The 17,040-nt window shown below is 38.4% G+C and overlaps 2 protein-coding genes across 3 annotated transcripts in view; one reads left to right on the top strand and one right to left on the bottom strand.

Moving 5' to 3' along the window:
* PRKG1 (protein kinase cGMP-dependent 1) overlaps nucleotides 1–17,040 on the top strand; it is a 1,349,869-nt gene that overhangs the window by 753,351 nt on the left and 579,478 nt on the right. The gene's annotated exons all lie outside the window — the stretch shown is intronic.
* Nucleotides 12,884–15,226, bottom strand: CSTF2T (cleavage stimulation factor subunit 2 tau variant). The gene has a single exon (XM_061162075.1). It carries the CDS (start codon nucleotides 15,143–15,145, stop codon nucleotides 13,319–13,321), a length of 1,827 nt encoding a protein of 608 aa, XP_061018058.1. The 5' UTR covers nucleotides 15,146–15,226; the 3' UTR covers nucleotides 12,884–13,318.

Below are 17,040 nucleotides of genomic sequence, written 5' to 3'. Positions count from 1 at the left end.
AGGAATCCTCTTTTCAGAATTTCCAGGAGATTCTGATATGCATCTGATGTGAAAATCACTTCTCTAAATAGAGTCAGATATCAAATTGCTTATCTTTCCTCTGAAGGACAAGAGGTTAGTTACTTAGATTGCATTGTTTTATAGGAAGAGGTGACTTTTCATACGAAGAGAGGGTCACTGTTTTCCTTTATTTCACGTCATCAAAAAAGAGGTTGTGCCCTAGATAAATGTCTTGTTTGGAAGCAGCTGGTTCAAGATAAAGACACCAGATCCCTGAAGCTTCATAAAAGACTGATACATTTGTATGTGGAAAGGTCAGTTCTGACACAATGGCTCCATGTTTTACACAAGCAGGAGAAGAAGCCTCAGGCTAACCGTCAGTCATTGCCTTGGGATATAATGTACTCATACTATTCATGGGACTACTGTGGTGAATTATTGATCTCCTAACTCTTCTGTATGAATTTTATGATGCATTCATTTACTGATATTTATGAAGGCAACAGGGGCAGGGGGCAACAGATGATGAGATGGTTAGATAGTATCACCAATGCATGAACTCTGGGAGATAGTGAAGGACTGAGGAGCCTGGAGTGGTGCAGTCCATGCATTTGCAAAGAGTCTGACATGACTTAGCAAGTGAACAACATCTACAAAATGAATATTTATAAATACTTATTGAAGACATAGCACTATGTCAGGTTTACTCTAGATATGAGACCACAATGGTGAAAGATAAAGTTTCTGACATTTAGTTCTTATTCCTCTATCATTTTCAGCTATTGCTTTTTTTTTTAAAATTCCTGCAACTGTCTTCCTTCTCTTATTGCTGTATATCTGCTGAAAATCCATATAAAATCTATATTGTTAAGTAAATAACAATATTTTATGTGCAGCTACAAGCCAGTAGTCTCCACAAAAGGATCTGTTTTACAAGCATAGTGCCTAAGAAGCAACCTATTTGTTTTCTTTTTATTTTTTATTTTTTTGTCTTTTTCTTAGTAGCTTTTGACTGCGTTCTTGATGGCTAACTTTGTTAAACGTCTCACTCTTATAAAAATGAAGTCATTTTGTAAAAAAAATCCCTTGAAGAGCTTGCTAGCAGATTACTTTGGGCCACCAGAGCTTTTTCCATTCGGATTCCTTTGATTTTTTTTCATAATTGATCTTGTTCAGAGAGATCTTTCTCAAATGTCAATCTGAACGTTTCCTTCCCCAAATCCTTGAGTTTCTCCATGTATCTTTCAGTCCAGAGATCAAACTCTGTAGGTTATCTCTGAAGGCACAGGGTTCTAGAACCTTGCCTTCTCTCCTCTGCTTCCATATAGCCCCCTTCTCACTGAAACAAACTATAAAGTTCTCTGATAGCTCCATGCGAGTTCATTGCGGCACCTTGGCCCAGAGAAATCCTCTGCTCAGAATGGCTTCTCACTAACTCCTCTCAATCTTCAAAACTTAGTTCTGTTGCACAAAATTTCCCTGAATCCTTAGGGACTCAGATTCTTATAACTGTGCTGCTATCATATTGCAGTGCTATAGTGCCCTGTACTGCCCTCTATTTGGGGGGGCTCTCCCCTCTAGACTAACCTCCTTCAGGGCAAAGCCTATGCTCAGAGTACCTGGGACAAAATAGACACTGAATTAGTGTAAAATCCATGAGATTGGTGGCTTATTTTTGCTGTTTTGATTCCTCATTGCCTGATGCATGGGAACATTAGATACTCACTGAAAGAATAAGTGAATACAATGAGCTAAGGCTACTTTCATTTGTTGTCTTCTGAATACTACATATTGTGTGAGAATATTACACAAGTGGTGGTGTATTTATTGATCTAAGTGCATGAGCACTAATTATTGATGAGCAGTTTTAATGATGCTGTTAATTCTGAAAATTAGTGATGGGAACATCCAGGCAGTTGATCTGTGATTTTTCACCATTACTCACAATGATATGTAGCAGTAAAATGACTCATGTCCTCTATTTGTGCTATCCACTATGTAGCTGTTAGTCACATGTGGCAACCACTCAGTTCACTAAATTGGAGTAATTTAAAAATGTACTTTCTCAGTCTCATTGGGCTTCTCAAGTGGTGCGAGTAGTAAAGGACCACCTGCCAATGCAGGAGATATAAAGAGATGCGGGTTCGATCCCTAGATTGGGAAGATCCCCTGGAGGAGCACATGGTAACTCAATCCAGTATTCTTGCTTTGAGAATCCAATTTAAGTTTTCAGTACCCACGTATAGCTAGTGGCTGCCATGTTGCAAGCATAGATATAGAATGAGATTTAATGATATGGTAATAAGTTCATAAACTGGAAATTTATCCATTTTGCTCTTACTTTTTTAAGTAAAATTTTGAGAAGAAATATGGTAGTCATAAGGAAATGCATTTCAAAACATGATGAATACTTTGACATACGTTTGCTTATTGAAACCAAAAGTGTTTGCTAAATTAATGCCAAGTGAATGTTAAAGAAGATACTCATTAGGAGGTCATAAAAAAATCTGAAAAAATCTGTAACTTTGAATTTCAGTGTAATTCAGTATTGTGGTAGTTTCCAATTTTTGGTAAAATAAGCATATGTATAGGATTTGTGTAAGTTAATACTGTTTTATTTAAAGCTAGTTACATTTGGTAAAAAGTTTTTTCCAGTACATGTAATTCTGCAGGGTCATTTTCTTAAGTCAGTCTAAGGAATACTAGATGTGTATAAAGCACAGGCTGCTAACTGAGGGTTAATGAAATCATCATATCTTGGTGCATTTATGCTGCGAGGTAAATAAAGCACAATGTTTTAAATATAGCATAGTGTATATCATTTTTGAAATCATGAAGGAAAGGGCAAAGTTTTACATGAATACTTCATTTGTAAAATACTTAAGATACAGGTATTCTAAATATAATACTATAACAAATAGTGTAAATGTTTTCTCAAACGTTTTTATTGCATTGTTAAAATTTGCTTTAGGTAAGGAGAAACAGTTTCTAAAATCTATCCCCTGTTGTACTGGATAAAACTATAGGAAACAGACATATAAGCCATAAAAGCTCACACTAGATAAAACTGTGATTCCATTTCTATTGGTTTGTCTCAAACAAGATTTCAGGAGCTTGCAACCTCTTGGGTCAAACAGAGTCAGCTGTTAGAGGGTTTTTCAACATAAGATTGCCTTCACCATTGTAAAGTTGTATTAGATTTCTTCTTGTACAAAATACAGCTTTACTATATAAGGGAATATAAGGAAAGTGGTAAGGAGAGAGGTATATTTTTCTTTTCCTGCCCTGATCTTACAGTCTTTTCATCCAAAACACAGAACAGATCACTGTGGTTTAAAATACCTCCTTTTCTGGCAATAGACTTTTCTTGTGGGTTCTTTCTTTTCTCTCTTGATATGGATGGAGGTCCTCATAGCTGAGCTAATTCCTCCCATTCTCTATTCCTCTCTCTCTCTCTTTTTTCCCGGATATACAGAGCAATAAACAGAGATTGCTCGTGTTTTCATGTTGCCTTTATGCTTCTGTGTCCCAAGTTTTATTTGTTTGGGGATAATATCAATGTCTAGTACGTATCAAGAAGAGGCATGGCACAAATTGTGCTACCAGACAATTTCCTCAACCACACTAGAAAGTAGATAACTCAGTAGACAGAAAGTGAGAAAAAGAAATGGGTCACATAGATAGTATTGCTGGAACCAGTATTTAAACACAGGAAGAGACCATGCTCTCTAATACTGCATTGCCTCCCTGTTCTTTCAAAATCAACTATGTGAAGATGTTTTCCTCAGCCCTCTTAGTGTCCCTTACTGAGTCTGAGGGCTTCCCAGGTGGCGCTAGTGGTAAAGAACCCACCTGCCAATGCAGGATGCTAATGCAAAAGATGCATGTTGGATCTTTGGGTCAGGAAGATCCCCTGGAGGAGGACATAGCAACCCACTCCAGTATTCTTGCCTGGAGAATCCCATGGACAGAGGAGCCTGGTGGGCTACAGAAAGAGTTGGACAAGACTGAAGTGACTTAGCATGTACGCCAGCTAGGTCTGAAAATTAAACTGACAAAGATTAACAGGAGAAAAACATGACTGTACTTATTTAATATACATTTTACATGACACAAGAGTCTTCGTAAGGAAATGAAAACCCAAATAAAGGAACCTTAGTATTTTCATACTAGTTTTGGTGGAAATTGGACAGCAGAAGTATGTAGGTCAGAAGAGCATAAGTCAAGTGCAAACTGGAAGAATGTATTAGCAAGCCCTGTCTGTTGATCTCAGCGTCCCTTTGTCTTTAGAAATAAGGATGTCCCTTTTCTTAGGATATAGGGAGGCATCTCTCATAGGAGGGTTTTTTGACCTGTTTCTGGGGTGAAGGGGGATGTCAGAATGACCTTCTTGCTTCTGCCATTTTTTGCACACTCCTTCAGCTTAACATTATTCATTATGCCAAGGTGACATATTTGGGGCTCGTGTGTCCTCAACCCCACAAAGAGATACAAGCCATGATAATCATTACCTATATTTTCCAAAAGGTATAAGAATATAACTGAAAACCATCACTTCTACCACTGCAACTTGACTCCTTCCATTTCAGGTCAGTTCTTAAATCATGAAAGAATTATTTTTTTCCCCTGTTTTAGAGATTGTCATCTGATGATCTACTGCATAAAACAGAAATGCTAAAATCATAAAGCATTTTATTTTATTTATACATTTTATATGTAGTGAATAGATTACATGGAACAGGCATTTCTCCAAAGATCTACAAATAGCTAATAGGGAGATGAAAAGATGTTGATCGTTAGCCATCAAGGAAATGCAAATCAAAACTATAAGGAGATTCCCCTTCACACATGTTTGAGAAAAAAGTGTTAGTTATTCAGTCACATCCAACTCTTTGGGAACTTGTGGACTGTAGCCTGTCAGGCTCCTCTGTCCATGAAATTCTCCAGGCAAGAATTCTAGAATGGGTAGCCATTTCCTTCTCCAGGGGATTTTCCCAACCCAGGGATAGAACTCAAGCCCCCTGCATTGCAGGCAGATTTTTTACCATCTGAGCCACCAGGGAAGCCTGTGGTTATAATAAAAATAAATTAACAAGGGTTGACAAAGATGTGTAGAAACTGGAATGCTCATTTGTTGCTGGTGGGGATATAAAACTGTACAACCACTTTGGAAAACAGTCTGACAGTTCCTCTAAGCTTTAACATAGAGTTATCATATGATGGAGTGATTCTACTCCTAAGTATATACCCAAGGGAAGTTAAGCAAATGGGCACACAATAATTTGCAAATAAATGTTCATAGCAGGACTATGCTTTTTAAAGACAGAAATCAGATCGGAGGCTTCCTAGGGCTGAGTAGGGAGATGAGTGAGGATAAGAAGTGAGGCTAGTGAGTTCAGGTTTTCTTTTTGGGATGATGAACATGTTCTAAATTTAAGTTGCACAACTCTAAGCATATACTACAGAAATATTGCATGAAATGCTTTATGTGAGTAAAGTTTATGGCATGTAAACTGTATATTATTAACATTTTTTTAAAAAAGAGATGACTGGAAAAATAAATCTCAGTACTGTTTAAATTTGATATTGACCAGACCTATCCAGCAGATAATATTTTTATATATTTCTTATAAATGATCTATTGTTATTCCATATAAATGTTTTCATTCTAGCTTTGTATTTTATTTATTTCTCTCTATTCTACCAAAGCCCCAGTTTAGTACTTGGTTCTTGGAAGAATAAGGACAAAAGATTGATTTTATAAATCTTTCATTATTGCCTAAAAATCACCTTTTCTAGTCTGTGATAAACTTCCTTATTTCGTGGAAATGATGCTTGACGTTCCCTTCACATTCGATCCCCAGTATGAAAACTATTCTGTTCTCTCACTGTCTCCTTCTTAATGCCAAAGGATGTGACAGGGAGAGTAGGGCTTGAGAGCTGGACAGACTTAGATTCAATGGTGCCTCAACCTCCTACAGACTCAGGGCAAACTAGATCACTTCTCTAAGCATATTTCTCCCTACTGCCTCCAGAGTTTAGTCAGCTTAGAGATGATGTATGTCAAGTGCTTGGCATTACTTAGCTCCTTGATAGAAGCTTTTTATTTATTAACCATGACTCAATCTTCCAGAAGAGGGCATGGATCTTATAACTGACATCTCTGTTAGTTCTGGAACATTTGAGAGGCTCTTGCTACCATCTTCCTTCCTCAAAAACAAATCTCTCTCCTACCCCCAGTCTTGTGGCTGATGCCTGAAATTCCATTATTATAGGTGCCTTTCATCACTTCAAAATCTTTGATCACTGTGTAAATAAAAAAGGCATATCAGAGTAAAAATATTTTAAACAATTATATTCCATGTCTGTATCAATGTAAGTGAATTTTTCTTCCTTTTCTTATTAAAACAAACAAAAAAACCTTTAGTGGTATGGCCGGTAAGACCCAAAAGACTCATAGAGTAACTGGAGATGAGCTGGAAAGGGCACTGCTTGCTTGGGGTAGCAGCCTTCAGTTGCATGTAGAGTAGGTCTGTGTTTCTGGTGGGGCTTAGAGGAAAAAAAAAAAAACTATACCCACTGTTGAAATAACATTTTTCAGTCCTGGTAATTTGCTAAATTCACCACAGTGATCACAGGGGATGAGTTTCACAATCCTGCCTTGGCTGGCCCTGGCTGGGTCAGTGGCCAACTCATCCATCTTCCTCCTCTTTATGAATCATCCTGGGCAAAAAGGACAATGGACAAGAGATGCAGAAAAGCCTCTTTTCTCCTGAGGATAATCCAGCTCTAATTCCTCAGGAACGGCAGCTTTGGGCCATTTTAAATCAAGGATATTTTTGTTTAAGGCTCCTAGTTTGTCTAGTTTGCTCCTCCCAGCAAAAGCACTTACTAGGGGGTAATTGCTAAACCTGTTTACCCCACCAACCAAAGATTCTATAAGTTATCTCCCAAAACATTCTAATTAAGCAAATTTTGTTTTCCCTCTAGGAAAACAAAGCCCCAGATTACTAAAATACAAATTGTCTGAACACGTGTGAAAAGGAGAAATGTAAATTCACTGTTCCAAGGTCATCTTCACAGCCTCACAATGGTGCTTTCTTTGATGTCAATTCTTGAAAGGCCTTGATTGGAATTTAAGTTGTTGCTTGTTAGAAGTGTTTTGAGCTCAGTCACTTGAATACAATGTAAACTTTTCTTTAGGGAAAAAATCATTATTTACTTAATTTATAAAAGTTGATTTGCTTAATTTGTACTCTAAATCATGAAGAGAAAGGCCACCCACTCTAGTATTCTGGCCTGGAGAATTCCATGGACTGTATAGTCCATGGGGTCGCAAAGACACTGAGCAACTTTCACTTTCACTTTCAGTCATGGTCAAGTTCAAAAACAGAGTTTAAAGGCACAGATCAGAACATATGGTTTTCATACCATTTTCAATAAAACTACTGAAAATAAATTAACAGGATAAAAGCTGGGCAGTTACTTTTAGCTCCTTTGATTATAATGGTCCTTTCTTTTTAGTGCACAGGAATATATAGATGAAGTTTGAAAAATATTTAGCAGCAGAATTCTGTTGACAGCTCATTCTCACTGAAACATAAGCATGTTGATTTTATGGTTTCAAGATTTCTTCTGTTTACAGTAGATAAGATATAAAGGCAACCTGAGTGTCCCTGGATAGATGAATGGATATATGAATGGATATATGAATGTGACATATGTATTTATACATACAATGGAATATTACTCACTCATAAAGAATGAAATCTTGCCATTTGTGACAACATGGTTGGATATAGAGGGTATTATGCTAAATGAAATAAATCAGACAAAGACAAATATTATATGATTTCACTTATATGTGGTATCTAAAATACAAATTAAATATTTCCATCAAATCTAATAGCTATGTTTTAAAGCAAAGTAAAAGCAGGAGTTGTAAACTCAAAGCATTATAAGGAATGGCAAGTAATTGAATGAATGAATAACCTAGCATAAGATCCAGGGATTCAGGGAAAGGTGGACTTATGGACAAATAGGAGCATATACATAAATGCATTCAAATTCAAAAATTTTGAGAACCTTGGCTGGTCAGACAAAACACATCTGCAGGCACAATTGACCTACAAGCCACAGATTTGAGGTCCCTTGTCCAAAGACATTTAAAGTTTCTACAGGACAAAACTTTGACAAATTTAATGGTGGTGGGATGCAGGGAGATATGTGATTCTAGAGATTTTAATACTGTAATTTCTCTGTTTCTTAAAATAGATGAGGATTTTTTCTCTGATTGATATCTGATATGTGTACAGTGATGAAATCATTTTGACTATAGGTTTACCTAAAGATAGCACATATATTCTATTAATAGGTAATGACTGTGTTTACCCTCTTGGAGCGAGGTTTGTGTCTGGCAATTTTTTTTAGTCCTTCTTATTTATATTGCTATATTATTTTACATGTTACATTTGAGATATAGAATATGACTTTATGAAGGTTAATGCACCAAGCAAGCCCTATATAGTTCCCTGTGTGCATGTGTTCATGCTCACTCAGTTGTGTTTGACTCTCTGAGACCTCATGGACTATAGCACCCCAGGCTCCTCTGTCCATTGGATTTTCCCAGCAAGAATATCAGAGTGGGCTGTCATTTCCTTTTCCAGGGGATCTTCCCAACCCAGGGATAGAACCTGCATTTCCTGCATTGGCAGGCAAATTCTTTACCTCTTAGCCACCAAGGGAGCCTATATTGGTCCTTCCATCACATTAATTCAAATATAACATTTTTAATGTGGCTTATGTATTATTAAGTTGAACCTTTAAGATAAACTGGGAAGTGAGATGTTGTATCTTTTTCTGTGGAATGGTCAGGGATAAATACATAAGTAAATTCCTAAGTAGGTACAAATTCCTTCAAATCTATTTGAGGTAGGAAAGAAATCAAAGGCTGGTAGGTACACTGAAGTGGCCTACAGATTTTTTGCAGTAGAATTATTGAATATTAGTAACATAGGAAAACCAAATTTTGATTAAAATAGCTAATAAAATAATGTGGGAAAGTGATGGTTTTATTACTTGATGCCCAAAAAATTAACCAGTCTACTTTTGTGAAAGACAACAAATACGTAATCAAGCAGATAAAATTTTTTAAATGACCAGACTTTGTGACACGTATGAGATGGATTTCAGATGTCTGCAGATTTATACATATTCAATCATACAAAATTGATTATGGGTTAAAATGTTATATATTTTATTCTAACTCTGTGATAATTAGTTACCTACCTTTGGGAGCTAAATCAACTCCTAATTATAAAGAGTTGTCATTAACCAGAACATCTTGGTTCTTTTACTAGGTACATACTTCAGAATTTTTACATACAGCAAAGAAGCACTGGGTTTGTTATTTTTGACACTGCTACCCCAAATCACTTTGTTACATTACATGTCCTTTACTGGCATAAGCTTTATTCTGTGGTACAGAAATATCAAGAAGGAATATGTCTGTTAACATCTCATGAGAAAGGTCATTTGTAATATGAATTATCTGTGAAACTGAACTTTCAACTGGGGGAGTACAACTTTTGCTTTAAGGTGCATAGAAGCAAATGAAAATATTAAAAGATCTGTTTCAGTTAAGATCTGAAGTATACATACATATGAAATATATTAGCATACTAGATATCAATATCATATAATAGTAATACTATCAATAGTATTAACATTAGTTATGTTTATTAGCTTAAATATATTCATTTCCTTAAAACGAATTAGGTCTTCACTATATTCTCAACAAAAGATGGAGAAAAGCAAGCTCCAATCAGAAATCTATCTGGTGATTACCTGGCAGTGTAAAGCTCCAAGAAGCTGTGAGGAGACTGTGAGGTGTAACTGATAATTTGGTTTCTCTGCCACAGTAGGTTGTTGCACATAATTATCCTTAAACCTCATCAGACCTAAGAGAATGGCCTGACACACCACAGGAAATAAGGTTCTGTGTGCTTAGCTAATGTCCCAGCACAGCACGGAAAAGCAAGAAGCTTTGCAAGCTGTGATTGTATTTAGGATATTTTTTTTTTAAAAAAGGAAAAGCTTTCTACTTTTAGAATTCTGAGAATTAGAGTTGAAAAGTCATACATATCTCACTTGGATTAGCCTACCTTTACCTGAGATTCAGGTATCTTGTTTGTATCTTATCAAACATTCCCAAACAAGAAGTCTTGGGATATCAGCAAACATTAAAACATATTGTGATATTAATCAATAATATGAAAGGACGATGAGCAAGCACTGATTAAAGCTGACCATTTATTTCCCAAAAACATGCACAGACCAAAAGGAATAAGCCATAAAGAGGCATTTCCAAATCTGTGCTCCACCCCACTACCTTTACTATTGTTATGAGTGTATTTGTGATTTTATTTGTAGTCTGCCCATACATGGGAAAATGCAGGATGCCAGGGTTAAAACAGACTGTGACTGTAGTAGACATGTATTGCTTATATTCGTATTCTCCATCAGTACTGGGTCCGACCATGTGTGAATTGGAAATGAGGAGAAAAATCTATTCTATTCAGCTTAGCAGAGTGAAGGTGATTGCTTGTATTATCTATTTCTAATTTATTTTCTAATGCAAATAGTTATTAGAGCTCATTTGTTCTGTGTTGAATTTAAATTATTTGTGGGGAAATTCAAGTGTTAATAGGATTTTTTCCACTAAAATTGATAAAATTTTTGTCCTTCCTTCTCACTTGCAATTTTTGCTATATATAGTGAATATAGAAATAAGTAAAACAGTCCATGTTCAGAGTTTCCTGATCTACTAAAAATGGGAGTAGGGAGTAGCAGATAAAAGTAAAATACACTGAAAGTCGCTCAGTCATGTCTGACTCTGCGACCCCATGGACTGGGACCTGCAGGGCTCCTCTGTCCATGGAATTCTCCAGGCAAGAATACTGGCATGGGTAGCTGTTCCCTTTTCCAGGGGATCTTCCCAACCCAGGGACTGAAGTCGGGTCTCCCTCATTGCGGGTGGATTCTTTACCATCTGAGCCACCAGGGAAAGGAAAAGTGAAGTAGCTCAGTTGTGTCCGACTTTTTGCGACCCTAGAGCCTACCAGGAAGGATCCTCTGTCCATGGGATTTTCCAGGCAAGGGTACTGGAGTGGGTTGCCATTACGGCATGACAATTTAACAAGTGCTGTCAGTAATGAAGTCACAGTACCTATAAGGCATTCCTGGGATACAGAGTTCTCTGTGGGGAATATAAATGACAGGAAGCCTAAATGTCTGAATATCCAGGATGTTGCTACTGATACCTACCACAGATAAAACATGGTTGGATATATAATACACAAGTATTTATGTAATCAGTATAAAAATTACATCCATTCCTGTAATTTCTTTAGATTTGCCTTTTTTCATTTAAAAGAAAACAGTATTCAGGCCCCATGGAACTCTCAGTAGATTGATAAAACATTTGTTAAAAAAACACCAGATACTAGACTCAGCCTAAATTTTATTTTTCAGTCTGCATTAAACAATGCACATTTTACTACAACAAAGAACATTAAAATTTAATGGTTTTCAGTTAAAAATTTTTCAGTGAAAGCTTTGGGATACGGTAACTACAATTTTGAAGTAACCTAGCCAACTCTGAGTTCATATTAACAAGAACTATACAGATGTAGAGGAGTGTTTTATCCCCTCCAATAAGGGAACACATATAGAAAACATGGGGAAATTAACAGTATGAACAATAAAACAGTAAAATAGGCCCCAGGAAACATCATAGGGAGGAAAACTTGAAGAATCAATTATCCATTTAAGGTATAAAAACCTTGCAAAGGGAAAATATTTCTAGGCTTACTTTATATTATTATTATTTTCCCTCTGTAAGCAGATACTGGCTTTTCTTCTTCTAAGATCAACTGGTTACTTCAGTGTTTCTGGATGTTATTTGGGTTATTTCTGTTAATTACTACTTATTCTATCATATAAGTGTTTGTCTCACAAACAAAAAAGGATGTTTGTTCACATCCTAAAGGCTTAAAGATAAATCAGGTAATAGCTCTAAAGGTACCTGGTAAGCCCCACCACCTACAGATTTTTAAATGTCTCATGGGTATGTATATTAGAATTAAATGACTTTATTTATTGCTTGTAAAAGGAAAGTAATAACCAATTGAGTGTATTTCAGGCTACAAGAATACCTTTAAATCTGGGCCTCAATTATTCTGATAAAATGGTGACAGATAAGCAAACTTTGAAATAAGAACTAAAAGTCATTTTAAATGTTGCTGAGACTAAAATTTTTAATTCCTGATTTTGGTTGACCAGATGGATACCATCTGTGTAATGGAAGTGACTTTCTAGGAAACTTGAGAGCTTTACTGCATGAAGCCTTCCACTATTTAAGAAAATAATAGATTATTTAAGAAAAGTCCAATGCTGTGTATAATTCATCCAGATCAACGAGACCCTACACAATGATTTTGGGGAAGAACATGAGAGAATTATTTAGATTCAATTAATTCAAGACTACTGACAAATAGGACATTACTCAGAGATACAGTCTCATCAGAGTGGATTTAAGTAACTTAGTTGACCCTAGAACTGTCCTAGAAAAGTCATGCTAAAGGCCAGACCAAAATATTGCTGGAAGGGCCAGATAAATAAAACATCACGCTAATAAGGTGTGTCCTTAACTTCAGGGGGGGAAAAAAATTGCAAATACCACAAGTTGAGAATTATCTGGTTAGCTCTAACATCCTGAAGTAATTCCAAAATTTATAGTAAGACAATGCTTAAACCAATACAGCATTGTATTGCCCCTGAAATAGGATTTTGTGCCTTAAATGCCTTACCAAAAAAATACATCTTGTAATTCTGAGGTAAACATCTTTATTTTCTTACACAACCAAACATGTCAAACTATCTCAGTACATTACCATTTGAACAGGTCATCTTTTAGTCTTTATGCAGTTTTCACATTGTTTTACTCAGTATTTTTAAAATGGACTTAACACCTTGTAGACACATTTAATAATACTGCATAACCTTTGTAATCTTATTTGGTATATAATCATGTTCAGTTATTTTTGTATATTTACAGGGAATTAAACAGACCCACCCCCTCCTCCCCCTACCCCACAATTTAAAAGAAAAGACAACAAGAAATGAAATTAGGTTCTGGGAGGAAACAAACCCTAATCATTCAAGTGTGGGGTTTCAGAAGTCAGCTTTTTGCACCTACCCATCCTCTATGCTACAGAAAACCTTTATGAGACTACCACCAAATATTTTCTAAAACCTTTCAAGAAGTTCCAGTAGATTTCTGGATTTGTTCCTTTAAAATCAAGATACTCTGCCTTTGCTCAGGAGGCAGCATGGCAATCTGATCTGCAGTCAGCTGAAGAACCTGCATGATCAAAGCTGCCTTTTCTTGATCCTGGGGGGTTACTTGGCTCTGCCCAGGACTAAAACTGCTAGGCTGGCCTCCACCTTGCTTGCCTGCCCCTTGCATGCCCGCCCCCTGCATGCCAGCTCCTTGCATGCCTGCCCCCTGCATGCCAGCACCTTGTATACCCGCCCCCTGCATGCCACCTCCTTGCATACCTGCCCCCTGCATGCCTGGTCCAGGGTTTCCCACCCCTGAAATGCTGGGAACCTGTCTGGGTCCCTGAGGACCACCTGCCCCCATATTAATAGGACCTGGACCCTGAATTCCCCCAGTCATAGGGCCTCTCGAACTGGGGCCAGGGCCCCTCATCTCCATTCCTCTTGCATCCATGCCTCTCGCTTCCATTCCTCTGGCTTCCATTGCACAGGTCTCCATTCCTCTTCTCTCCATCACTCGTGTCTCTAAGACCTCTGTTTCCATGGCTCGAGTCTCCATCCCTCGAGAGTCTCTGCTGCCTCTGCCATCCATAGGTAGGCCCCTTTGATCTATCATAGGTCCTCTGGGCTCACTCATGAGCATTCTAGGATCTGCTAACGGCCCTCCCCTCATCTCATGTGAGGAAGGGCCCCGGCTGTCATGACCAGCAGCATGGTGCATTGGAGGACCCTGATGTGGTGGGCCAAGATAGCCTCTGGGCTCCACCTCTCCAGTGACTGAAAGCAAAGTCCCTCCACGTGGGTCATTTGGAGCATCCCCTAACAGTCCTCGAGGAGGCAGGCCACCAGCAGTCATGGGTCCACGAGGCATAGGAGCTCTGGGATCAGATATCTGCACCTGCCCCCGCTCTAAGGGCACAGGGCCAACTCCTGGCATTCCAACTTGGGGCTGCATTGCTCCGCCAGGAGTTAAGGGGCCAGGGCCAGGAACTGCGGCTGGCATCGGGCCTTGGGGTGGCATTCCACCCTGGATAGGGGTCTGCATCAGAGGAGGGATGTCTTTCACAGGTCTTCTGGCCAAATGTTGAGGCTGAGGGGCCGGGGGGTTCTGCTGGTTCAGCAGAACGTTAGGTCCAGGACAGAGCCCAGGGCCGGGGCCAGGGCCAGGGCCAGGGCCAGAAACGGATTGAGATTTCCCTGGGATGAGTGGTGTGACATGAATTTTGCGATGCAGAATTTTCAGAGCAATCTCTGGATCCATGATTCTCATCACTACTTGTGCCTGCAACAGCGCATAAGCCAGCTGTGGGTTTTGAAGTAACATATTTCGAGCTTCCTGGTGGCTGTTTTGGACACAGAGCTTCATCTGCTTCATCAGCTCAAACATCTGCTCCGGGGGAAGACTAGCGACTGCTCTGGTAATCGACTCAGGAGCATCTTCTGGATCGATGGGGTCCCCGTAGGGTGAGTCAATGATAGGCGCTGCAGGCCCTAGGCTCTTTAGCTCCTCCTTGTTCTTTTCACTGGCTGCATTGTCCACGCGAAGCGCTCTCCCGCTGAACTCCCGCCCATTAAGGTTCCGCATGGCACTAAGCGCGGTCTCCTGGTCTTGGTACTCGCAGAAGCCATAACCCTTAGGTTTGCCCGTCTCTCTATCGTATACCAGCCGGAAACTCACAACAGAACCAACCTCTGAGAAAATGTCCTTTAACTGCTCTTCAGTTGCCTCATACGGAATGTTCCCCACGAACACGGAACGCAGTGATCGATCCATTGCCGGGTCTCTCACCGCCAAACTCGACATGATTCCGATCGCCACACAGCGGAGAGCGGCTTCTTCAAGTCGTCCTCTGCCGACCCACACTTCCGCCGAGCAACGGAAACAACTTTTAAATTCCGGGCAGAAACCTCACTAGTCTGTTTGAATCGTTCCGCTAGTACGCAGCACCGGCGCCTCTATGTTTTCCTAACTAAACTAATGCTTTCTGTTCTTGGTCCTTCCTGAGGCGCATGATTCCTTTCTCACCTCTTATTCTGCAAACTTTTCTACGGCGCTCCACCACCCTCGCCGGGAAAAGCTTGGTGTGGGTCGACCGCAGTAAAGATGGCCCCGTCAACTTCACCATGGTAACGAGGAGAGGCCGCCTTCTATGACGTCAAGGGCGGTTTTGCTTCCGTTTGACCGGCGGGAAACCGCTAACTGAAAGCGATTAAGGCGGCATCTTCTGTGTTCTGGTAGAAGTATTTCCGCGTATCAGTTTCTCCTTAGTAGAGTACCTTTAAGCTATATTTAAAATCACAGTGCAGGCAATGAGGGGGAACTGTAGTTATTTCAAAGTAGACTTTGGGTTTTCGCATTAAAATTCAAAAGTAATAGCTTATTTTAGAAACACATTTTTGGACAATAACTGTCCAGAAATACAAGCTGAATGCCTGTGCTAGCTCCATCCCCGCCCCCATCCTGTTTCTTCAGTCAATCCCTGAGGAGAGGTGTCTGGTCCTTACACGTTAATTTTTGTGCGCGCACTCAGCAATCAATCTTTTCAAAATTATATTTTTTTCTTAGTTATATTAACCAGTACTAATAATAATTTATTGAATTTTATGGCTACAGCGTGTTAGTTAAATACATTTAACCATTCTTTAGGCATACAGGTTGCTTCTGATTGTTATTACCTGATGCAGTGATTCCGCCACCTCTATTATGAAGGAGGAAACTAGTACCTCTTCTGTTGCTAGTTTTGCTGGGAGAAGTTAAAACATGTGGAATGTGGGTCTGTCTCCATTTAACAAGCAATTAGAATTGAAGCTTGGTGATTTGCTAAACAGCTGGTAACCTGCAAAGCCTGACCTCTTACCCAGGTTAGTTCCTCATAGCTCCGGAGCATCTGCCATGTACTGAGGCCACTAGAGTACTTGAAAAATGGCTAGTGTGACTGAGAGATTGAACTTTTAATTTCATGACTTTTATTAAATATAAAAACTGATATTCACTTAGACTTTTGGAAAACTTCTTAGTAAGTTTAGAGCAACTTGGGTGTGGAATTGACTTTTGCAATGAAAAAATAAATTTAAATCAAAACTGTTTTCAGTTAAAATTTAACATATTAATTGAGGTATACTAGTAAAATATATGCAAGATTTTGAAAACAATATAAAAAGTAAAATGCCTCATTAAAATTTTGCTTTATCATATTAAAGTGATATTTTTAATACATTGGAAAATATATTTTAACATCACTCATTTTACTTTTGTTTAATGTGGTTACTTAGAAAAATAATATTACATATGTAGATTACATTACATATCTATAAACTGTACTGCTTATAGCCTAAGTCTTAACTCAAGCAGAGACTCATTTTATTCTAAATATTCCTTTTGAAGGGATTATGAAACTTTTAAGTTTCATCAAAAAATTGTGTTACGATAAAGCAATTATCCTTTAATTAAAAAAATTTTAAAAGTGAAAAAAATTTTTGTGAACCTTGGATATCAGAGTTCAAGGAATACATCTGAGATGGGTGTGGGTTTAGGTGTAAATCAGACAAAGCATCCATTTATCTTCAAGTGTTTTAATAGTTATTTGAAACAGGTTTGGGCGTAACTTTGTAAAAATATTTATTTAATTATTTATTTGGCTGTGCTGGATCTTCACTGTGGCATGTAGCAAGCTGAGAAATAAGGATCTTAGTTTTGGC

The sequence above is a fragment of the Dama dama genome, chromosome 15 (genome assembly GCF_033118175.1).
Source record: "Dama dama isolate Ldn47 chromosome 15, ASM3311817v1, whole genome shotgun sequence".
Classification (NCBI taxonomy): Eukaryota; Metazoa; Chordata; class Mammalia; order Artiodactyla; family Cervidae; genus Dama; species Dama dama.
Note: the sequence above shows the minus strand (reverse complement) of the source record. Positions and strands in the feature narration are given on the sequence as shown.